General features: G+C 44.9%; 1 protein-coding gene across 6 annotated transcripts in view; it reads left to right on the top strand.

Moving 5' to 3' along the window:
* Nucleotides 1-25,603, top strand: part of tbc1d4 (TBC1 domain family, member 4) — a 318,286-nt gene that overhangs the window by 230,135 nt on the left and 62,548 nt on the right. For 5 of the 6 annotated variants that reach the window (XR_015079695.1, XM_085998495.1, XM_085998494.1 and 2 more), the window contains 3 exons: nucleotides 12,158-12,235; nucleotides 12,743-12,984; nucleotides 16,274-16,429. Coding sequence is in view for 5 of the 6 variants with exons in the window: in XM_085998495.1 (XP_085854621.1) it covers nucleotides 12,158-12,235; nucleotides 12,743-12,984; nucleotides 16,274-16,429 (476 nt within the window). In the remaining variant the exon portion in view is untranslated. The remainder of the gene's footprint in view (nucleotides 1-12,157; nucleotides 12,236-12,742; nucleotides 12,985-16,273; nucleotides 16,430-25,603) is intronic. The other variant, XM_085998496.1, reaches the window with a different exon arrangement.

The raw sequence follows: 25,603 nt of genomic DNA, 5'->3' as shown, positions 1-25,603 counted from the left end.
CCATTTTAAAACCTCTTTGAAATATACAGTTCAAAACTCAGAGGTACCATTTTTAATAAAAATGTAATGTCTTAGATCCTGATGTTGCCCAAGTGCTGCTCTGTCCAACGCAGCTTCTCACGATTCTGGGTATGTTTTAAAAACATTGTCCTACCCAGAGGCAATTCAAAACATATAATTCTTCATCCACGATGTGGAACAGTATTTTCAATCTTCAGGGAAAATAGGGGAATTTTGCGAATCCCTACACCCCTAGTCCTTGCACCATCAACTAGTGGGAACAGCCTTTCGCCGTCTAGCCTATCCAAACCCGTCATAATCTTGTACACCTATCAAATCACCCCTCAACCTCCTTTGCTCTAAGGAAAACAAATCCAGCTTCTCCAACCTGTCCTTGTAGCTAAGATCACCCATCCCCAGAACCATTCTGGTAAATCTCCTCTGCGCCCTCCCAAGGACCTTCACATCCTTCCTAAAATGTGGCGACCAGAACTGGACACAGTACTCCAGTTGTGGCCTAACCATTGCTTTATAAAGGTTCAGCATAACTTCTCTACTTTTGTACTTAATACCTCTATTTATGAAGCCCAAGATTCTATATGCCTTGCTAACCACTCTCTCAATATATCCTGCCACCTTGTTCTTGGATGTTTGGGCATAGTCCATCCATGGCACCCCATCCACCACCTTAAACATTCACTCCCTCCACCACCGGCGCACCGTGGCTGCAGTGTATATCATCTACAAGATGCACTGCAGCAACTTGCCAAGGCTTCTTCGACAGCACCTCCCAAACCTGCGACCTCCACCGCCTAGAAGGACAAGGGCAGAAGGCACATGGGAACACCATCACCTCCAAGTTCCCCTCCAAGTCACACACCATCCTGACTTGGAAATATATTGCCGTTCCTTCATCGTAGCTGGGTCAAAATCCTGGAATTCCCTCCCTAACAGCACTACAGAAACATAGAAAAATAGGAGCAGGAGTAGGCTATTCGGCCCTTCGAGCCTGCTCCGCCATTCAATATGATCATGGCTGATCCTCTGTCTCAATACCATATTCCCGCTCTCTCCCCATACCCCTTGATGCCCCTTGTGTCTATGGGAGTACCTTCACCACAAGGACTGCAGCAGTTCAAGAAGGCGACTCACCATCACTTTCTCAAGGGCAATTAGGAATGGGCAATAAATGCTGGCCTTGCCAGCAACGCCCACATCCCATGAATGGATAATAAAAAGTCTCAGGTTAAGGGGTCGGCCATTTAAGACCGAGATGAGGAAGAATTTCTTCACTCAGAGGATGGTGAATCTTTGGAATTCTCTACCCCAAAGGGCTGTGGATGCTGAGTCGTTGAGTATATGCAAGGCTGAGAGTGACTCTAGGGGAATCAAGGGATGTGGGAATTGGGCGGGAACGTGGAGTTGAGGTCGAAGGTCAGCCATGAGCTTATTGAGAGGCGGAGCAGGCTCGTGGAGCCGTGTAGCCTATTCCTGTTCCTAATTCTTATGTTCTTAGGTTTACTGGAAAAGAGTTGGTAGTTGCCAGCATTTCTTTCAGTTTTATGTTAGGCAGAAATTTAAAATTTTTTTTTTATTCGTTCATGGGATGTGGACGCCACTGGCAAGGCCAGCATTTATTGCCCATCCCTAATTGCCCTTGAGATGGTGGTGGTGAGCCGCCTTCCTGAACCATAGAGGGCAGTTAAGAGTCAACCACATTGCTGTGGGTCTGGAGTCACATGTAGGCCAGACCAGGTAAGGACAGCCGACTTCCTTCCCTAAAGGACATTAGTGAACCAGATGGGTTTTTACAGCAATCCAGTAGCTCCATGGTCACCGTTACATCAGCTTTTTATTCCAAATGTAATAAAATTAACTGAATTTAAATTCTCCAGCTGTTGTGGTGGGATTTGAACTTATGTCGCAGGATCATTAGTCCAGATTTCTGGATTGCTAGTCCAGTAACATAACCACTATGGTACCATGCCCCATAGAAATGAGATTGATCCAGCGAGCTTCATAACTGAAGTACCTGTACAGTATAGCAGTTACTTTTGATGGTTGTGCATCACATATAAGGCCTACCACTCCTTTAACCTTCCTGGCAAAATACATTAATCACTGTCTGGTGAGCAGAGCATAAAGGAGAAGGTAACTGTGTAAGTGTATACATCATTGATGCGTTTAAGCTTCCTCCGTAATGTGCAGGAAGCCACAGAAGCATCATTCAGGCCCCACTGGTCACTTGTACCATTTAATTGAATTCTTTTTGCCAAAGTAACTGCTCTGTTTTGGGCTTGTTCTCCCAGTGATGACTGATTCTTATTACCAAGGGTCCTATATTTTGTACTTGAACATACGTTAGAATGTATTTTTTAATACACATATGTATATGGTGGATAGGGATGCACTGAGTAAAATGAGGAACAACAGAGGAGAAATGGCAATCGACACAAGGGAGCTTTTTGGGAGACAGAAGCTTTGTATTGTTGACGCTCAACTTGTATGAGATTTTTTTTTGGAGGGGGGGTTTGAGGGTTTGATCTATCTTCCCCTGCAGTGCAGATATTTTGTTTCTGGACCTCAGCAAAACTCTCACTCTAAGAGTGATGCTAGGGCAATGCATTTTGGGTGCTGCCATATAGGTGAAGATTCCCACATTTAATATGGGAATTCCTAATGAAAATGCAGACATAGAAAGAAATTCCCAAGATTCATTATTTTAGTGGAACTCTCCGCTCACTGACTTGGGTTTTTAAAATGGCAGTGAGGGAAAACTGTAATGAATTCAACGTGACGCTAATTGTTCTTCAGCACATGCTCCACAAAGCTGAATGAGGCAGCCACATCAGACGACTCCCAGTTGGCAGGTAGCAAATGGGTGTGAATCAGCAGGCTAGCAATCTATGAGCTACACACTTCACAGTGAGAAAGGCGAGATGGAGAGAAATAACGGAGAAAGGAGCAAAAGGAAGGGAGGGAGGGAGGAGGACAAGAAGAGTAGCGAGATAAGTAAAAGGAAACTAAGAAAGGGGTGCGAGCGAGATACTGAAAAGGAAAACAACAGTGAGAAGAAATAGAGAGAAGCAAAGAGAACAATGTTAAAAGATGTCAAGAAGCATGTGCGTTTTATGGCCTTTTCAGCAGTGAGGGGAAGCACACCGACAAAGATGGAAACTGTTCCATACCTTTTCCTTGGTGTGATTAGGCGCATGAATATTTCCAGGACAACACACAGCGATAAAGTGCAGTGTACATGAATCAGAATATGGAAGCTCTCTAAACTCAGGAGCCAGCAAAGCTGGGTCCATTTGCTGCCAGCGAAACCCTACCTCATCGAAACATAGAAACACAGGAGCAGGAGTCGGCCATTTGGCCCTTTGAGCCTGCTCCGCCATTCAATATGATCATGGCTGATCCTTTATCTCAATACCATATTCCCACTCTCTCCCCATGCCGCCATTCAAAAGGAAAACTTTTCTCATTCACGACCGCTTTTCCGAGCTGCTAGCAGCAGTAACGTTGAGCTGCACTAACCCTGGACGTACGGCGCACGTGTCACAATTTTCTGCGGGTTTCTTTTACAGCTGTGTTGAAAGTGAGCACGCACTTTGCACAAACGTCTTCCCGTTTTCGCCCCTTCCCTTCGGAAGGCGCTGCTTTTTGTATCACGGGCGTCCGGCGCTCACTGTTACCTCTCCCGATTGCCAAGACAAGCAGTTTCAGCCGGCATGGGACCATCACATTTGAGCTTTATCCTCTCCTGACCTAATGTTTGCATACATGCATTTCCCAGCCCGGGTCATTGAGTCGTGATCAGGAGCCAAGCCCTACTTCATTCCCTAGCTCAGCAGTTCTAAGGCCAGTGGTAGCACCCCAACTGTCACTGGCTGTGAGCAGGTACCTCAACATAGACCAGGAATACAAATGTGGATCTTCCTGATTGGGCCCCAGTTCCACACTAGACAATGGACTCAGCAACTGAGCTCTCATCAGGAGACCTTCTGACAGCTTAATAGAGATTCTGTAGATTCATCTGAAGAAACTCAGCAGTTGTTTGGTGACAGTGCCATCTACTGTCTTAGCACCATATTGTATTGTAGTGCTTCATTCTGCTGGCTTAAGAAATCCTACAACAGTAGAAAGCCTTTGCCTGCCGCACCATGGTAATCATAATACAATCATGGCAGTAATTAGCTTCCAGCGTCACAGTGACAAACAGACGGAAAATCAAAAAATATTTTGTGACTCTCGAGCTTGACTCACTTTCACAAAATGTTTGACCCCTATTATAACTGAAAACCCCTCATCTGTGGCAATACAGTGGCGAGCTGGGGAATTGACCCCTGTTGCTGTCCCACAGTTGGTGTCAGCTTGGCTCAGTTGGTAACGCTCTTGCTCTGAGTCAGAAGGCAGTGGGTTGGACCCCATTTCACGATAATCTGGCACTTCGATACAGTGCATTATTGAGGGAATGCTGCATTGTCGGAGGTGGACAGGAAAGCAACAACAGGCCAGCAGCCAGGAACCGAATGTAGTACCATCCACCACAATGACCGACGGTGAAAACAGTCCCACCACGGGCACCTACATTTTTAATCTTAATCATGAGTATGTACAGTAAATGGGCCCAGCTCAGACCCTTGTTGAAGCTGTACCCAGAGTTAAGCTGGAGGCAGTGCAAAGAACCCAAAGAATGCAATGGGTTAATGTTCTGTTTTTTTTTGTTAGCTGTTGTTTAAGAGCTGTTGATGAATTACAGTTGCGAACTATAGTTGTGGAGAGGGAAGCAGTGTAATCTGCTTCTCGTTCTAACTTCCTGGTCTTTTTAACTTCCCATTCGCACCTTTATCATGGATACAGTATTTAAAGAAACCTCCACCAGGTCAGATTGTGCACAGTATAGGGTAAATCCAGCGATGCTGTGCACTTCAGTCGATGAGAGTGTGGGTCACAGAGAGGTCACCTAATATGTTTGGGCAGCTTTTGTGACCCACACTCAACAATAACAACAACAACTTGCATTTATACAGCGCCTTTAACATAGTAAAACATCCCAAGATGCTTCACAGGAGCATTAACAGACAAAACTTGACACCGAGCCACAAAGGGATATTAGGATAGGTTGTTCGAGTTTGGTCAAAGAGGTAGATTTTAAGGAGCATCGTAAAGGAGTAGAGAGGCAGAGATGTTTAATGAGGGAATTCCAGTGTTTAGGGCCTTGGCAGCTGAAGACACAGCCACCAATGGTGGAGCGATTAAAATCGGGGATGCTCAAGAGGCCAGAATTTGGAGGAGCACAGAGATCTCGGAGAGTTGTAGGACTGGAGGAGGTTACAGAGATAGGGAGGGTCGAGACCATGGAGGGATTTGAAAACAAGGATGAGAATTTTAAAATCGAGGCGTTGCCGGACCGGGAGCCAATGTAGGTCAGCGCGCACAGGTGTGGTGGGTGAACGGGAGTTGGTGCGAGTTATTGCACATATTTGGTAATGAGTGATACTGGTGGGCAATGGAACAAACTGTTGCCTGCTGCGTCAAGGAACCTGTGCAGAATGAGTGAAACAGTTTTACTATTTTTAAAAGTAAACGTCTCTCCTGGGGTATAATGCCATATTTTTGCAGTTATTATTTCTATTACAGCATCCTATGAACTTTTTGCTCCTAAGAATTTCAATGAAATAGGAGAATGGGTAATATTACTCAACGGGGCCATTACTTGGGATAAATATAGGGTGAAGTGGTTTCATCATTAACACGCCTCTCACCTAGGTAAAGTTAAAAGTATTTTCAGTCACTCTTACTGAGTAGGAAAGATTTTGGGGGAAAAATTGAGTCGTGCCCACTTTGGGGCGCTAACTTCACCGGGGCGCTACCTTTAGCGCTCCGAAAAAATTAGCGCCCCCACGGCCGAAATTCACTGGTAGCGCTCCAAGCGGGAAGTGGGGTGCTACTGGAAGCACCCCGCCTCTCTCTTGAGGTACTGCGAGTGAATATCATGGCGTTACGTGCCGCGGTACTGCAGGCCTTCCTCCCCTTCTTAAAGGGGAGGGGCCTTGCGCAGCACGACCCGGGGCCCTGCTGGGCCACCAGGGATCAGAGTGCCGGCAAAAGAGCCCGGCACTCAAGAGAAGTGCCGGGCTCACGGACCGCAGCCGGCACTCCGCGGTGGGGCTTCAAAGGAAGCCGAGGACGGCAGAGGGGGCAAGTGCTGGCAGGCGGCCAGCAACAAAAATGGCTGCCCGGCACCTTCCCTTTAATTAGCGCCGCCCCAGCCGCAGGTAGGCCTCCCTGACCCCGTCGGACATAGCATCCGGTGGTAAATCATGGGGCGCTACCGAAGATCGCGGCGGGGGGCGCTGCGCATGGTAATTACGTCATCGCCGGCGGTGCAGTGCCGCGGGGCGCTAACGGTTACTGTCGCCGCTAACCTCCCGCTGAATTTCACGGGAGGCGTTCGCGGTGCCACGCCCGGGCCCTAGTTCATTTGTGCCCTGTTAGTGCCCTCTTAGGGCGCTAACTGGAGGCGCAAAGCAACCGAATTTTAGGCCTTTAAGTTTAACATCATGTCGTTATTAATGTGTAAATCGACCAGCAACTGGTGACGAGGAAGAGATACCTTGTGAATTGCGAATCGCCACAAGTTGCTGGATGATTTGCGCCACTCCATTGTTAGCCTCGCGAAAACGACATCTAGTAATTAATAGCGCAAGTAACTATTTACCAACGTGATAATTGTTAATGACTGCCAATCAACCTCTCTGGCCCAGAAAGTAAACAACTAAAAGTGTGGGGTGTCAGTGAATTGTTGTTGGAGGTTTTAAAAATGTCAAATTAAAAAATTTTTTAAATCTAACTTTTCCTTTTTTTTCTCTCTCTCTCTTTCCCTCTCTCTATTTTTCTTTCTGTACCTGAATTGACATTGAATTCACCCACTCTAATGCACCCTCCTTCTCAGTCCTTCCTCTGTTTATTTCTCAATCCTTTACTCTCATTGGCTAAGGAGATAGACTGTTCCATCATTCACCAAGGTCCCAGATGCCCTGTTGCCCTCGCCGCGCCGATATCAGCTCGCACTTTCAGTAACTTTGTGGGAACATTTTTTAAAAACCTAAACAGGCCGGAACAAGTCTAACTAACAGGGCACCCTGCAAGATACCCCTTTCCAGCAAAATCTGGGCCATTATCTTGTCCTCCATGGAGGGTGTCTGTAATCTGCAGGGAGCCAGTCAGCTACACCACAGTGCTGAAGATTGGGATCCAGGACCAGTAGCAATGTATATCCCGTAGCTGACATCAGTTGAGTGCCTCTTCATTGAGTCAAGAGACCAAAGGGGAATTGCTGTAAATTTAAAACCCTACTGGTTTGAAGCGTTTAAAAAAGGTTTTCATTTAAACAATACAATTTTCTTCATGGTGAAAATAATCCCACTCATTTTCTCCTTCAATGATGAAGATGTCTTGTTGGAAATAAAAATGCTGGATTTTGATTTGGTTCTCGTTTGAGGTCAAATTTTTACCTGCACAATATGAACAAGAGTGACCCAAATGAAATATTCTCTTGCTGTAAGTACAGGAAACTCTCGATTTACCGGGCACCCAAACAACCGGAAATCTCGGTTAACCGGCAAAATTCAGGAGTAGGTTCAGTTAAGTTTTTCTTCATATTAGTGGCCGTTTCTTGATTCTTGGCTGTGTAATCGGGGGTTCCTGCACTTGTTGCTAAGCAACAGGGACGCTTGGTCTGTGGCCGGGGTTCTTGCAGCTGTTGCTAAGCAACAGGGAAGCCTGGATTTGTTGCTGTATACGGAGCTCTCGTACCTTTTAACTATACCTCTCTGTAATCCGGACTTTTTGATAAACCGGCACCACGCCGGTCCCGTCGGTGCCAGATAAAGAAGAGTTTGCTGTAGATAGCTGTTATACTCCTGGAGTTTATAAGGAGACATGTATCTTTCCCTATAATCTGCATGAGTATAACAGCTATCTACCTACAGCCATGGAATATTTAATGGGACGTAATGCTTCCTTTGCGACAGGCAAGGCCACTAGAAAATCACGGCTGTGGTTTTGTCACAGAATCCATGAAACACCTGCTGCCGCACAAAAATCATCTCGGACTTGCCTGTCAGCGCCATTCCTGGCTCCTGCCTGATGCTGCTGCTCACTCGAGGATCAAACACCGCGGCATGCCGTACTTGAAACATTCTTGATCACCGTGAATTTTGTGAGATCAGACGTTCCGCCGCAGTATGCTGCAGTGTTCGACCAACCAGGACAGTGGCATCATCGGGCACTTAAGGGGAAGCTAGATAAGTACATGTGGGGAAAGGAATCAAAGGATATGTTGATAGGGCGAGATGAAGTAGGGTGGGAGGAGGCTCGTGTGGAGCATAAACACCAACATAGATCAGTTGGGCTGAATGGCCTGTTTCTGTCCTGTTAATTCGATGTAAAAATTAATGGCCCGTAATTTGCGGTCAGCAGTGAAGCAAAGGCGCTCGCCGCAGGCCTCGAAGAAAGCGATCTCTGTGGCGAGAGTTTTGAATTACTCGACGTGCAGTTAATTGTAGCGCAGTGTAATGGGACTCTCCAGTGAAGAGCTGCAGTGACGCCAACAAGCTGTCTGAGCAGCCAATCACATTGAAGAATTCTCACAGACAGCAAACCAGGAAATGAAAAGCAGCTTTTATCCGGACTTTTTAAAAATGTTACAGAGAGGACAATGAAGATTGGGACTTTCACCTGGGGTTAAGGTAGAAGCAGAAATATGATGAACAAATTGTAAGCTTTATTATAATGGAGAAATTTGACACGCCACAAATATAAAAATTAGTTTTTCAGGCCTAGAATGGTGGTTTAGCAGTCAATACGCTGTTAAAGCCCTGGTTACACCCTCTCCAACAAGGCTTAATATTTAATGGGGTATTTAACAGTGCTATTACCGCAGGAAAAGCCCAAGTTTTCATCAGTTCCACTAATTTCCAGCTATTGTGGGGGGGGGGGGGGCGGGGCAGGGTCCACAGCGCAGTTGTGTCGGAGCAGTGAATGTCTGACCGCAACTTCAGGATTTCCACGTGTAGGTGAGCATGCGCTAAATCCTGACGTTGTGGCCAGTTTCAGAGGGGTAATGACGGCGAACGCTGCCATTTCACCATCATTGCCCACTGCAAAATCCGGGCCAATATGTTGCCATCTGGGTTGCACCTCGTACCTGACCTTTGGGTTTTTTGCAGCTGGGAACTGGGCCAACTTTGTTTCATGTTTCTCTTAATTTCAACAACAACTTGCATTCATATAGCGCCTTTGGCGGAGTAAAACTTCCCATGAAGCTTCACAGGACAAAATTTCCCAAGCAGTATTCGAGTATGTTTAGTCAATTGAGGCGGAAATTTATTTCGGAATGGAGCATAAATCTTCGTCACAGCTGCAGTCAAATATTGATAGTGGAACTATGTAAAATAATTGGAAACACTGAGTCGAACGAAATGGCTGCTCACTGTACAGTAACACTGAGCCATCTTAAACACGGATCATTGTAATCACATTTTCACAGCCATTTCTGAACCCGTGTTTCAAATGCTTCATTCCTTTAACCAGTTTATTTTCTTCAGTGCCCTGTCATGCTGAATTAGGAAGTTGGAAAGTTAAATATTGACAGCACTGTAGAATCGTGAGTCGGCTTGTGGGTTTCATTTATCATTGCTCCTGGCTAATTATTCTCCGTTAAGTAAAGTTTCTGGCTGTTTACATCTCTTGTGGTTGTTTATTACATTGTGTTTGATTAAAATGTAACCATATCTCATGCTTAGCAAGGGGGGAAATAGCCAATGTTTCTGTTCTTTCAGTCCAATGTTTTTGCTCGTTACATTTTCATCATTGTCCGAGCATTGCGTGCCGTTGATATTTGATCATATTCACACTAAAAATTTATCAATTGTGAACATTATTGCAACAATGGCCAAATTATTTGACGTTAGCTCCCAATAAATGATCTATAAATATAAATCTTGTAAGATTTAAAGTGTTTTTCACCCTGGAATCACCTCGAGTAGTGACCTTGCAGTCAGTTATTCCCTGTCCATGTTGCACATTGCTCCAATCTGAATGGCCTTCCTGGTTATCAGTCTGGATCTCCCCCAGCTTCCTGTGACAGGCTTGGCAGACTCCACAGTGCTGCCGCAGATCTGCAAAGGATTGTAAACTTGCTGCTAACATAGTCAGGAATTTGTGAAGTGTGTCATATCACGGTGCTCCTTATTTGGCTCCTCAAGAATTTGCAAAGTGTTTTTCTTTCTCTAAAGCCTGTCAGTGCAGTGTTAAGCAAGGGAGCAATGAGAGAACAATGTATATCTGAGTCATGTGCTGTAGCCTTATTTATACCTTAAAGGGAGTTTGGGAAAGAATCCGGTGTGCATTGTGTTGCTGATTAAAATGGAGACTGAAGAAGGTAAGGAGAGAGTGAATGTGGGCTGTTGGATGCAGTGCACCCAGGTCTATTGTGTGGGGTGTTCCTAATGAGACTTATTTTTAATGTACTGCTGCTTGAAAAACAGCCACAGCCAATGTACCTGCCGATCCCGCCAACAGTGGCTCCCTATAAGAAAGTGCAGAGCCTCTACTTTCCATCCACCCAACACTGGCTGATCTTGTGAATTCCCCTTGGGGGAGGTAACATGGGTGCAAACCCACATCCTACCAGCCTTGACTCTCATGGCAGTTCAGCAGCAGCAGACTCCTCTTTCGAAGCTGATCATCATCTGTTGAAGCCCCTGGTTACTGATTGTTCCATTGTTTCTGGTTTGAGGATGTGAAAGTTGAGCGTGTGCTGGGACATCAGCTGATGCGCAGCACTGTTTGAAATAGAACTTGCCTGTCCAGAAGACAAATCAGTGATCAAGCCACAGAATGCACCCAATATTGAAGAAGAATTGTCGCCTTATTGCAGTTGAATTCTGCTGCCCGCATCCTAACTCGCACCAAGTCCCATTTACCCATCACCCCTGTGCTCGCTGACGTACATTGGCTCCTAGTCCGGCAATGCTCGATTCCCATCCTTGTTTTCAAATCCCTCCATGGCTTCACCCCTCCCTATCTCGGTAACCTCCTCCAACCCTCCGAGATCTTTGTGCTCCTCCAATTCTGACCTGTGCGCTTCCCTGATTTTAATCGCTCCACCACTGGCGGCCGTGCCTTCAGCTGCCTAGGCCCTAAGCTCTGGAATTCCCTCCCTAAACCTCTCCACCTCTCTACCTCTCTCTCCTCATTTAAGCCGCTCCTTAAAACCTACCTCTTTGACCAAGCTTTTGGTCACTTGTCCTAATATCTCCTTATGTGACTCGGTGTCAAATTTTGTCTGATAACGCTCCTGTCAAGCACCTTGAGATGTTTTACTACGTTTAAAGTGCTATATAAATACAAGTTGTTGTTGTTTTTGTTGAATTGTCGTCTTTACTGCAGTTGTTAGAAAAAGTTTGATGTAAAAAGACTACTGAGGGCTTGGTTTGAGTATAAAACAAGGCTTTAATCAACTGTTTCACAACCATGAGTTTCTAGTTACCTCACTAGTTCCTGGTTACAGAAACATCCTGAGCAAGCTGGTCCCACGCCCGCGTATTTAAACTCCTTGGACGGCGCCACCAGCTGGTCACCCAGCGTTACTTCATGAGTCATGATAAGATTCATGACAAAGTTACTCCTCTCTTTTTCCAACATAACAAAACAGATTATCGGGCCATTATCACATTGCTGTTTATGGGAGCTTGCTGTGTGCAAATTAGCAGTTGCGTTTCCTACATTACAACAGTGAGAACACTTCAAAAGTACTTTGTTGGCTGTAAAGCGCTCTGGGATGATCTGAGGTCATGAAAGGCACTGTATAAATCAAAGTCCTTTTTTCATTCTCTGTTTACAAATCAGTGACATGACCACGTCTAGCATGTCACCAGTGCACGATTCTCATTGACAAAACTGTGATAGCATTGTGGCAACAATGACCGCGCACCTTGTGGTGTAATCAACCCCCCTCCCGCTGGCCATCCCCTCACGCCCCCCACCAACGCAACGTGAAGCTCACTTTATTCAGGAACTATCAGGGATACCTTATTAACAACGTGTCTGATTTTACTCTTTATGTGCTTGCGGTTTTATTTTTTAGGGCGCCAAGATGCGGGGTCGGTTGGGAAGTATGGACAGCTTTGAACGTTGCAACAGCTTGGCATCGGATGCATCCAGGGTGAGTCCCGGGGTCAGTGGCGCCCTTTGAGTTCCCCGCCCCCCCCCCCCCCAATCTCAGTGCTTTGTCTGATTGAGTTGACCAGTGATACTTTTCAAATGATAGACTTGTTTTGTTCAGATACTTTCCATGGAGCAGGAAGTCAGCTGGTGAAATGCAGAGGAAGTGCTTGCGAAAGCAGTTCCAGCCTTCGAGGATCACTTTCAAAACACTGAACATAAGTTCTCATCAGCAAGAGAGAGGTGGAAAGGCTGGTCCCCTGCACACTTTATGTAGAAAGCTTGAAATTTAACTTACTTATCAGCAGCGCGCAGCAGTATTTGTAAGTCTTCACTAGATTAAGAGGGGCAGGATATGGGAGTTGGTGAGATAGCACAAATTAGCATACAATGGGAGTCTGAGACTGTGTTGACAGATTTACAGGATTTTTGCTCTGCTGTCAGCTTTTTAGAGCAAGCAGTGTCACTGCTTTTTTGTTCCCTGACCTGTGTGTTGGTTCTGGTGCAGGACGGTTCTCCAGCCGAGTCCCCTCCCAATTCTCCGCCGGTCAGCCCTCGGGCTTCACCCGTCTCCTCGCTGGGCCAGCCGTTCGCCGAAGAAGACCCCGACTCGCCCCAGTTCCGGAGACGGGCTCACACCTTCAGCCACCCGCCGTCGAGCAGCAAGCGGAGGATCAGTTTTCCCGATGAGAAGCCGCACCACGGCAGGACTCCGATCTTTCGCCAGCAGTCGGAGATACTTCGGAGCAGGTAAAAAGCTTGTGTGTGGCGGGGGGGGCGGGGGTGTGGGGTGCAGAGGAGTGCCATTGTCTGGAGATGAGTACGTTTGGAATATTTGTTCCACGTGACGTCTGTAATTACTTCTCTTTCTTTCTCTCTGTACCTTTGTTGTGTGGAACTGTTTATTTCCTAACGCTGCAGTGATGATATTCCTCTTCATGCCTACGCAGTGTCACAAGATCCTGTCCCAAATCAAACGAATCCTTAATTCACAATCAAGCTACCTTTACAAAAAAAGGCAACTGTTTAGTGAGGAAAACAAAAGGTTAAAACTATATAGGAATCGGTACATGTGTATACAAATTTAAAAAACAATCTAATGTACAGCGACTGTTGTATTCCTTGTAAGATGCGATATAGTTGATTCCAGACAGACGCATGGCTGATCCAAGCATTGCGCTCATTGACAAACTACATCTCATTAATTCCTTCGTTCTCACTGATGCTGTTTGTGTTTCTCCAAATAATTACCCAGAGCCATTCTTTGCACCACTATCAGGAAATATTGAAAAATTGAGCTTTATTTAGCAACCTTGTAATTTATTGACAATATCAGTGTTTGTGTAAAAGTCTTGTTCCATCACACATCTGTCACAACTCAAAAAGTCACACTTTGCACAGGAGCAAAACAATCTTTGAAGAATAGAGAAGGAAAGCCCATCATTGACCTGGAGCCTGAAATTTACTCTCAATGATAACTGCACTCTGATTGACCTCAGCAGCTTATATGTCGCTCCAGTTACCTAGACTTGCCTGTTTAGAGCAGTGAACTTAAAAGGGCCGGCCAGGTAAACTTTACGAGCCGTGCTTCAGACTCGAGACACCACGGGAGATCAGCTAGTAGTTTATTGAATTGTTTTCTAAGTGATAAATGTGAACCCAAGTAAACCACCAGACTGAAGACAAGTGGCAAAATTTCAATTATATCACTCGAGGCAGAACTCAATCCAGTGACGTCGGACCATTGTGTAGAATTGCTGATCCAGGCGTGATTCCGATCCAAGCATAATGCTTAAATCTCAAACCTTGGCTCAAGCATCGAGTGTCTCCTCAGATACTCAGGGAAGGTTTTCCCCTCTTCACCATTTCTAATGAAACTGTAAACACATTCTTTACATTCCGATTTATGATTTTGCTACAAAGGGAGGAAGCTTTTCCCCGGAGTTTAATGATTATTGCGCTGAACCAACCTCATTTCAAACAGGGACAGCGGCATATTTCAGACATCCAGCCAGTGCTGCAAACTGTTTGCCTGTCGTGTCTATTCAGAGTGGTTTTCCGCATGGCGTGCTCACTCTAGATAAGATATAAATTTACCGATTGGCAACTTTGTTTTTAATCTAAAGTTTGTGGAACTCCTGAACTAAGCAGAATTCCAATTGAATGACTTTTCTTACAAGTTGAATTGCGTTTATCAGTTTGTTCTTTTCTGAATGTTTAAAAAAAATTAAAGGTTTTATCATTAATCTCAAATTGTATACAGTTTTTTAAAATTTCACGCCTACATTAATTTTATTAAATGAGCTGTCGTTTTTAAAATTGTAATTGAATCAATAAACGGCAGTTAAAAACGGCAGATTTTCTGGAATTTGTTGTGCTAAATTCTTCTTAAATACATCTCGGGTTTCATTGTAGGGTAATGTTTTCTATTAAAGTGCCTCCATTGTTTTGCATTTTTATCATCTCTTTCCTCTCCGGCGTGGTTTTCGTACCACGGACTCTGGACTCTGGTTAAGGGGTAGAGATAGGTCGGTGGACATTTCCATAGCTTTTGTAGGTGCCACACTCTGAGAGTGGCTGGGGACTGCTGAGGTGCAACGCGGTATGTAGCCTTCACTCTTACGTTTTCGCTCCCTCCTGCCAGTCAGCTAACTTGACTTCATGCCCAAATATGAATGCCAGGTGAGGTGAGGGTTTGTACCATGATCTCGTGCTGGTGCACTTGCCAGGTGCCCACTCATGATTGTGCTTTGTGAAGAGCGGTCCCTTAAATAATTCCAAATCTCTTTTTTCTCAACATGAAAATCTTAAAAGAACTTTTCGATGACCTATTTTGATTTTTAAAAAATATTTGAATTTTGTTTACACAAAGGCTTGAGAATATGTGTCACAGAGAATTAAGTCTTGCATTTAAGCCCTGATTCCTCACACATGCAGTGTTCTCAAACTCAGACATAATGCAGCTACGGAGGGGGAAGATCAGAGAGCAGATGGTTTCCTAGAGGATGGGAAAATCAGAGCGTGGCTCCTCAATAGCAGAATTGGCAAATTTCCAGAAACAGCTTGGATACCTGGCCTCTCAGTCAGAAGGTTGTTCATGACATAGGGGAGACCTAAATAGAGGAGAGCAAAGAATTAAAAGTAAAGTTTTATCTTTAGTGATCCCAGTGCAGAGCGTTGTGGGCCAGGAGCACATATTGGGAGTTCACACATGCATGAAACATTGTGGGGAGGTGAGGATCCAAATTCCTGATAAACGCTCCTAGCCTGCAAGTGCTAAAGATGGAAGATTTTTCCCAGGGAGGAACATATAAATCAATGTATCTGGACTTCCTTTTAAAAAAAAAAGCACAATATTTTTAGTCTATCCGTAGATTAACTGTGATATGTTACCGAATTATTTCCATCTAAAGTCGTATAAATCTTAATGTTAACGTATCAAAGTGTGTAAAATGCTCTCTGCAGTGTAGTACAGAATACAGTAATACACTGAAGAAACGATACACCAACGTGTTTAATTTGAAAAGTTAGAAGTTTTGAGATACCATCAAATAACTTTCACATAATCAGCTCCATATATCAGTTCAGGGTAGCATGCAATGTTAGGTTGAATCTGTTTCCAAATGTTCAGTGATCTAATTTACAAGCTGCAAATGAGTTATCATTGTTTAAAGGGGGCGGTCTTCATGAAAAATTCCCACATCGCAGCCAATGGATCTGTATAACGGGCGGCCGATCCGATACCGGCCGTTTTGCACCGAGACAAGTTTCAGGGCTAATGTTTCGGTCGAAGACCCTGCATCAGAATTCAGAGTATTTACCCAAAATGATAATCTGTCTTTCTCGAAGCTGCCAGATCTGTTGTGTATTTCCAATATTATCAGGATTTAAAAAAAAATCTATCTCCTGGGGAACTCCTGCAGTTTTCTACTTAGAGCGCTTTTCACTCGACAGACTGTCGCTCCTCACCTCCATCATTTGACTGTTGATTTTTTTTTCTGTGTTTTTTTCCCTCCATCTTCTGGTTCCCCTTGCTCAGCCCCATCAATATCGTGAGACGCAATCGCGGTAACTCAGAGAACGAATCCACTTCCAGCAGCCTGCCCTCCTCCCTGTCCACCCCTTCTTTCTTGAAGTCCTTTTACGCCAACTCGGGCAAGCTGCTGCAGCAGTCGGAGAGTGGGACCTCCAAGAGGTGAGAGCAGCCTGCGGCCTGCTTGCAACGTCTGCCCTAATACTGCACCTGTTGCCTGGTCCGTGTGACTAATTGATGTGCCTGTGGTCGTGTCGGCTGTCTGTCACTGTTTCATTGATGCTCTAATTGCTGTGGTCTGCAGTGAATCAATATTTACGAATCTGTGTAGCAAGCTTACACCGTGTTATCCGCTTTTGCTTGTGACAGCCGCACAAGTTGTCACAAAGTGTGACTTAATGTTGGTAAGAATGTCAGTATGATTTTAAGGAGAGAATCTCACCATTTAAACTCCTTTTAAAAATCACGGAAGAATTATACTTTTATTTGATTTATTTTTGTTAGGCAAGGTTACTAAGGGTTACGGAAACCAAGGCAGGTAGTTGGAGCTAAGCTGCAGGTGAGCCAAGATCTCATTGAATGGTGGAATAGGCTCGAGGGGCTGAATGGCCTCCTTCTGTTCCCATTTTGATCTGTCACAAGATGATTACAAATGAGGAAGGCTATTCGTCCCATCTTAATTAATTCATCCATAAATACACTAATGTACCCCCCCATTGCAGCCTCCAATTATTACCAGGTTCTTTGCCTCCACTACTCTATTTGGAAGTCCATTCCGCGCATTGATCACTCTTTGGGGTAGATTTTGACTTCGTGCAATAGTGTAAAATGGGCAATAGTGAATCAGAGAATCAGAGAAATTTACAGCACAGAAGGAAGCCATTCGGTCCATTGTGTCTGTGCTGGCTGACAAAGTGCTATCCAGCCTAATCCCAATTTCCAGCTCTTGGTCCATAGCCCTGTAGGCTACGGCACTTCAAGCGCATATCCAAGTACTTTTTAAATGTGGTGAGGGTTTCTGCCTCTACCACCCTTTCAGGCAGTGAGTTCCAGACCCCCACCACCCTCTGGGTGAAAAAAGTTCTCCTCAACTCCCCTTTAATCCTTCTAACAATTACTTTTAAACCTATGCCCCCTAGTTATTGACTTCTCTGCTAAGGGAAATAGGTCCCTCCTATCCACACTCTTTAGGCCCCTCATAATGCTATACACCTCAATTAAATCTCCCCTCAGCCTCCTCTGTTCCAAAGAAAACAACCCCAGCCTATCCAATCTTTCCTCATAGCTAAAATTCTCCGGTCCTGGCAAATCTCCTCTGTACCCTCTCTAGTGCAATCACATCTTTCCTGTAATGTGGTGAGTACATCACTCCTGGTTTTTATTTAGGTGTCAGCTGTGGCTCAGTGGGTCGCACACTCGCCTCTACGTCAGAAGGTTGTGGGTTCAAGTCCCACTCCAGGGAATTGAACACAAAAATCTAGGCTTACACTCCAGTGCAGTGCTGAGGGAGTGCCGTACTGCCTGAGGTGCCGTCTTTCGGATGAGATGTTAAACGGCTGTTCCCTCAGGTGAACGTAAAAGATCCCATGGTGCTATTTTGAAGAAGAGCAGGGGAGTTATCCCCGGTGTCCTGGCCAATATTTATCTCTCAATCAACATAACAAAAACAGATTATCTGGTCATTATCACATTGCTGTTTGTGGGAGCTTGCTGTGCTGCCGCGTTTCCCACATTACAACAGTGACTATACTTCATTGGCTGTAAAGCGCTTTGAGACGTCCGGTGGTCACGAAAGTCACTTTATAAATGCAAGTCTTTTTATTGATTTCAATGGAAGTAAAAATGGGGAGCGATGTAAAATGTTCTGCCGATTCACTATCACCCAATCACTGTTGCACAAAGTCAAAATCTACCCCTTTGTGTGACGAATAACTACTACCTTGTGCTCATATTTGTTTCAAGCTTGTTTGCATATTTATTATGGATCTAGGGGGGAAAATTTGGTTGCTTTGTGCATCCCGCTTAGTGACATCATGGGTATGGGCACAGTGTATTTAAAAACAGTCCACAAGGGGTTTTGGAACGGTGTTTCATTGCTGGACCTGATTAGCGACAGGACTTTTGGGTGAAGCAAATGGGGTTTGTCTTCGGGTAGACCTTCCAGATGCCATGTTGTCTGTGGCTACCAGTCCAATCCTGGCTACAAGCCCACAGCTCCACACTGCCCATAATTTAAGACCGATGAGCATGGTGAAGTGACAGCTTCTGTCTATGAGAAGCTAAATGGCTGCTAATTATGGGAAATGTTAGGGGAAAAAAAACGTCACGCTGATGGGATGCAGACTGTTTTCCTGAGGCTGGAGGCATGATGTTGAGAAAGGAACGAATGTCATCCTAGGGATGAGGAGGGTCAGGGCCTAGTGGGAATTGTTTGGTGTGATTGCTCTTAATTTATTATGTGTTCAGGGTTTCATGAGAATCTGCAGCCTGTACGTCTAAGGCAGTTTTTTTGGGCTGCTCCATTAGTTAATTGGTAGGAGAACAACTCCTCATTTGACGAAGGCAACAGGCAAAGGTAAAGCTTGCCCAGAGAGCTTGGCTGACCGCACACTTGGCTGGGAATCACAAACTTCTCTGCCAAAACAGCTCTTAAAAGGCTGCAGCTCTCTATAAGGAGGAAAGTTGTGGTGACAGAGAAGTGAACTAATTGTTCAGAATGACACTGAGGGCAAAACTGCTCCCCTTTGAAGCTGAAGAGTTGAAGGCCCTATTGTAGAAGGTGCCATTCTCCAGTAAATATACAGGCGCCAACTAAATAGAGGGAGGTTGCTGCCTGAGTCAGGGGTGTCACTCACCTCCCTTATACTTGCCTGTAACCGAGGAAGAAGTGTGCCTTTGTCAGAAGCAAGGCAAAGGTGAGTGTGTCCCTTACTGGCACACACTTTTTTCTCGGCACACACTTTTTTCTAGGGCCTATCAGCATGGGCAATGCTTAGCTGGGAACTCCCACACCATCTAGGAGGTACCACTTGAAACATTGGGCACAATCGTTGCCGTTTTCACACTTTCTCTCGTTCTGCCAAAGTTGTGTGCCGCACTTTTCTTGAAAATGGAAGTGGCAGCCCAGGAACAGCAAACCGCTGCTGAGGTGACCTGACTGAGACGCTCTTCTGCTTTCTCAGTGGGGCCAGCAACCTTGGATGCAGAGGAGAGCCCTGTCTTTCAAAAGAACCAATCCACCCTGTGTTTCTCCCCCTTCAGATAATGTGGGCACCATGGAATGCCATGCAATGAAGGCATCATGGCTGGACAACAGCCACCGATGTGCATGGTGACATCGTAAGACATATTTCCTGTCACATGTATATCTTTTGAATACACCTCTTCTTCTTAGGCAGTCCCTCGGAACCGAGGATGACTTGCTTCCACATTAAAAATGAGTTCTCGGGTGACGGATGAGTCCAATGCGGGGCCTACTGTCTCTGTCACAGGTGTGGCAGACGGTGGTTGAAGGGACGGGTGGGTGGGGTGCTTGGGTTGACGTGTGCTCCTTCTGCTTGAGCTTGGTCTACGCTTGCTCCCGGTGAAGAGACTCGACATGTTCGGCACCTTCCCGGATGCTTCTTCTCCACTTTGTGTGGTTTTGGGCCAGGGATTCCCAGGTGTCAGTGGGGATGTTGCATTTTTTCAAGGAGGCTTTGAGGGTGTACTTGAAGCGTTTCCTCTGCCCACCTTGAATACACCTACCCATATTAAGGCAGACATATTCTACCTCTCCTATCACTTTGGGAAAAACCCAGTATTGCTGGCGAGCCCACAGAGTACCCGCTCTCACGGCACTTATTAAATGAACAGAATAACCAGTGCACTTTGTACAAGTTAACAGTATTGAGGACTGCGATAGGTAGCTAGTTTGTAGCAGATGGCAGGATTTGCCCATGTCAGACCCCATGCTAAGCTTGGCATGTGGCCATGGCTAGTGGTGCACTTGGTGTATGGAGAATCCATAGTGGCTGTCAGGACACTCCACCAAGGTAATTTAGATTCCTCTCCCAACCCAACCCCCCCGTGCCATCTGCTTCTAATGATTTGTCTTTATGTTCAGCAGTGCAGTACAACGTGATGCAGAACATCATGCCAACTGCTGCTTGACTCAACTAAAACTAGATCATTTCTGATAGAGCTGCTAAGCAGTGGCTATGGAAACATTTTGTGACAAGGTGGTGCCGCTGGCACTTGCCGAGCTTGTTGTGTCAATGACCTTATCTTCCTTCCGAAAGCTCATGTTGCCAAGGCAAGTATTCACCCTTCCAAAATCGGCGTCAATTCCTGTCTTATCAACTTGTACTTTCCTTGTTACTTTTATTCAGTGTTTTTTTTTGCATGACTGTACACAAACTGTTATATTTTCATTGTGAACATCAGATCATCAGCTGCTTGTGCTGGCGGTGGTTGTGGGGGGGAGAAAAAAGGGAAGGAAGGATGTTAAGCTCCAGCTGTATATGTCTTTGAGCAGTAACGTGGGACCCTTGTATGCTGACTCTTCTTCATGTGGTAATTGCCAATTAAAGGGGCACAACCAATTAAAAAAAAAACCTGTAACTTAACAAGAAACTTTAAAGAAAACTTAACAAATCAAATTAAAATTTTGTTGCTGGGGGTGATGATGCACTCCAGTCCCTGCGGTGCCCACTGGTCGCGGAAGGCCTCGAGCGTGCCGGCGGACACCGCGTGCTCCATCTCCAGGGCCACCCGGGCCCGAACGTGGCCGCAGAAGAGAGGCAGGCAGTCGGGCCGAACTCCCTCCTACACTTGTAGGCGGGGGCAGTTTGCCACTTGCAGTAACTGTATGCAAATGTACTCTTCACCACTTGTCCATTAGTCATCCCCAGTCAACGTGGTGGTGTCCGGGCAAGCATTTCAAACATCAGGAGCAGGATAGCAGGTCTCATTCCATGTTGCTGGCCCTTTCAGTGATGAATTAGGTCAACAAACCAGTCCATATTATCAGGGATACAGAGAATATCAAATCATTTTTACAGTGAACAACAGTAAAGATGTTCCCCTATCTCTCTTCCCCCAACTTCACCCCCTCCCTTCAATTTGGCAGATAAATCTTAGTTACTGAAACTATTAGATTCTGAAGAAGAAAGACAACTAACTCCTCTGTATCTGGTCTGGTAAGTTCATTTATAATGTTGTACCAATCACTCTGTTTGGCTAGATAATAGCCCATGCAATTTAAGGTAATTAACATTAAAATACCACTTTATGTGACATTAATTGACGCATTTGTAATGCCCATTGCTTCTTTCTATCCTGCATTCTGTAGATCTGAACAAAATTGTTCATACAAACTTAACAGTGTCCTTTCAAAAGCTCGATGGTCGTACCCTCACGGATGATTTACCCGCACCCCAAAAAAACTGCTGCCTCTTATGTCACTCAGGAAGAAGGTGACAGCGGAGGGAGCAAGTCTGAAAGTTCTCTCCCGCTGACTAATTTATACCAAGCGTAATCTCACGGTCGAGTTGCAGTGTATCATGCCACAAAGCCGGACTCCACCAGTAGTCCAGGTTAGCTCAGTAATCAGTCTACTGATTGCACTGGGATAGGATCAGCCACCCATCTTTGTCACCAGCCAGGCATTCCTAGAATCACTTGGGTGGCCGTTTGGGTGGGATTGAGGAGAGACCCCACTGATCTCGGGATGTCCCTGTGGAGATTCTTACAACAGAATCTTGTGGGATATTAAGCAATATCGTGCATATTCATTTTTAATAACTGCTTTGATAGTGAAAAATATAATTTTAGAAATTTTGCTTTTTCTGTGTTAAAAATTAGAATGTCGTTTATTTACCTCCTAAAATAAACTTGATTTTCATTACTTTTGTTTCCAGTTCATTTTTTATCTAGTGTAGGAAGCCAATTTGGATCTAATTGGTTTTTAAATTCAGAACAAAATTGTTTTTTATTTGACCTTGCTCTTTTCACCTTTGCTCTTTCATGTTTCCTTTGCTCTGTTTTTTGATCTGTTCTTTTTGCTTTTCTCTTTTCACTTTATGCTGTTCCTTCTGATCTGTGTTTTTTCTCATCTCTGTGCTTTTCTCCCACTCTGGTTTTTCTTATTCTTTCTGTGTTCTCTTTACCCTTTCTTTCCTCGCAACTTTTTATCGAATCCTTTTGCTCTGCTCTCCATTTTGCTCTTTATTTTACTTTCTGCTCTTCGTTTTTCTCTCTGCTCTTCCTCCGCTTATCTTGTCTTTCTATTTCCATTTTTCTCATTCTGTTTTTCACCCTGATCTTTATTTTTACTCTGCTCTGTTTTCTCTGAGAACCTGTTTTTTCAGAGCTTTTTGTTTCTCTCTTTGGCTTGGCTCCTTTTCTTTCTCTACTTTGCTCTTTAGATTTTTCCCTGATCTTGCTATTGTTTCTTGGCCCTGTTGGCGCTCCTCTAATTATGGCCTCTTGCGCATCCCCGATTTTAATCACTCCACCATTGGCGGCCCTGCCTTCAGATGCCTGGTCCCCAAGCTCTGGAATTCCCTCCCTAACCCTCTACCTCTCTCTCCTCCTTTAAGATGCTCCTTAAAACCGACCTCTTTGACCAAGCTTTTGGTCGTCTGCCCTAATAGCTCCTTACAGTATATGGCTCAGTGTCAAATTTTGTTTTATAACACGCCTGTGAAGCGCCTTGGGAAGTTTTACTACGTTAAATGCACTATATAAATACAGGTTGTTGTTTTTCTCTCTGATCTCTCGACTTTTCCTCATTTTTTTCTTCGCTTGTTCTCTTTTCTATTTGCTACAGGAAACTCTTTATTATCCGGCACCAACGGGATCGGCGTGGTGCCGGTTTATCAAAAAGTCCGGATTACAGAGAGGTATAGTTAAAAGATACGAGAGCTCCGTACACAGCAACAAATCCAGGCTTCCCTGTTGCTTAGCAACATGTGCAGGAACCCCGGCCACGGACCAAGCGTCCCTGTTGCTTAACAACAAGTGCACGAACCCCAGTTACACGGCCACAGATCCAGGAACGGCCACTAATATGAAGTAAAACTTACCTGAACCTACTCCTGAATTTTGCCGGTTATCAGAGAGTTTCCTGTATTTTGTTCTTCTGTTTTTGATTTCTTTCTGATAGTTCCATTTTCTCTGTTTCTTCTTTCCTCGTTACTTTTCTCTGCTTTCTGTGTACTCTCTCTGAACTTTCTATGTGTCTCTTTTCCGCCTGTTCCCTTTACTCTTTTTGAGACTAACCAGCAGGGACATTTCGGTTATGGTTTATTTGTTATCTCTTGCAAAATAAAACTAGATTTTTTGCAATCATGTAATCCATATGAATCTGGAAATTAAACTAGTATTGTACAAACACTTAATGAGCCTTTGTCACACTCCTTTAGTCCACTATTTTAGCACCTCTGTTAAAATAGCAGAGGAATTTCAAATAAATGAGTTAAATATTTGTACGGATAATGTTGCAAAGTATCATTTCCAGGCCACGGTCCAATGCATTTATGAACCATGTCTTTTTATTTTGATATTTATCTCGCTTAACATTTTTAGGGCCTCTTTCAAATTAAACATTCTTCAAGGCTGAAGCAACTCCAGCTGCGCAGAATGTATGATGTAAACACAGCAAAATGCTTGCACAAGTTCTGAGGTCATGTGAGGGACCCTGAGTTTACCAGCAAGCACGGTCATATGTACATTCACAAATGACTCACTCTGACCTTTGGGGCCATCTTTTAATCTTTGCTCACACATTTCTGCAACGCTTCTCTACAATCTCTGGCTCTTTGTATCACTTCCTCTCTCTTCTCATTTTCGATTCTTTTTTGTTTATGTTTCTGCCCTTTTTAAAAAAAAAAAAAATCTTCATAAAGCTACTTGATATTGGCCCGTAATTTCCGATAGGAGGCTTCCTGCGTGCGGAGGCCTCCTATTGGAAAAAAATCTACACTCTTACCTGAGGGCACCCGAGGTCCAGACACTTCTGCTCCTGGGCATCTCCACAGTCGAAATGCGCAGGGCCCTCGTATCCCAGGGGCGCAGGCAGTTCGCAAGCGTCCCTGGGTTCACGTGGGTCAGGCGAGCCAATGGGAGAAGGGAATCTCCCTTCATACTTTTGACAGACAGACCTGTCAAAAGTATGAATGGGGATCACTGAAAAAAGACACTAAAACATTAAATAAGTTTTAAAAAAACCATCACGTTTTAAAAATGAGTTAAAATTACATTACATTAAATTAAATATTTTAAACAAAAATTTAATTTTTTGAAAAAAATAATTAAGGTTTTTTTTACAGGGCTAAAAATAAACTTAGCTTTTTTAAAAGTATTAAAATTATAAATGAGTGGGGAAATTTTTTTTTTTTTTTTTCAACCCTGCTTTTACCAGGCGTAAGATTTCTAAGGGTTTTCAGCGGGCGTAGGTTCTGCAGAAAGCGGGACTCTCCACCCGCAGAGGCCCTTCTCCAGGGCAGGTGTCCGATCTGTCAAGATCATTCGTGACTGATCGGAAATGCCGGTTTTCAGCGCATGCGCTTCGCATGCCTGAAACCGGCATTTCCGATGTCCCTACGGGTGTGTACACAGCTCGTACACACCCGTAGGGATCGGAAAATACGGGCCATTGCTTATTTGTCTTGTAAGATATTTATAAATTTGAATTTGACACGGTCAGCTCCCCAGCAGTTGATGGCTCGGGAATATTTTGCCTGTGCCCACACAAGTAGTGTGTCCTGTACATGACAATAATGCAGATGGACAGTAAGATCACCTACCTGGTGTCGTGTCCATGGGCACAGCTTGTCTTTACATCCTGACTGCATTGGATGTGACAAGCCTTGCGTTTGTAGCTGCTTACCACAGCTTCTGTTTCCCACTCTCCCCGAACCAGTGAGGCGATTTCTTCTCTGTCAGACTGTTCACAACCTTGGTGTCATATTTGACTCCGAAATGAGCTGTCGACCACACATCCGCGCCATCACTAAGACTGCCTATTTCCACCTCCGTAACATCGCCCGACCCCACCCCTCTCCGCTCATTCGCTGCTGAAACGCTCATCCATGCCTTTGTTACCTCTAGACTTGACTATTCCAACGCACTCCTGGCCAGTCTCCCACATTCTACCCTTCGTAAACTTGAGATCATCCAAAACTCGGCTGCCCACGTCCTAACTTGCACCGAGTCCCGTTCACCCATCACCCCTGCGCTCGCTGACCTACATCGGCTCCCGGTCCAGCAACGACACAATTTTAAAATTCTCATCCTTGTTTTCAAATCCCTCCATGGCCTCGCCCCTTCCTATCTCTGTAATCTCCTTCAGCC

The sequence above is a fragment of the Somniosus microcephalus genome, chromosome 10 (assembly GCF_052327205.1).
Source record: "Somniosus microcephalus isolate GS21.2 chromosome 10, FLI_Smic_1.0, whole genome shotgun sequence".
Lineage (NCBI taxonomy): Eukaryota > Metazoa > Chordata > Chondrichthyes > Squaliformes > Somniosidae > Somniosus > Somniosus microcephalus.
The sequence above is the reverse complement of the archived record's forward strand: the minus strand, read 5'-3'. Positions and strand labels throughout refer to the sequence as shown.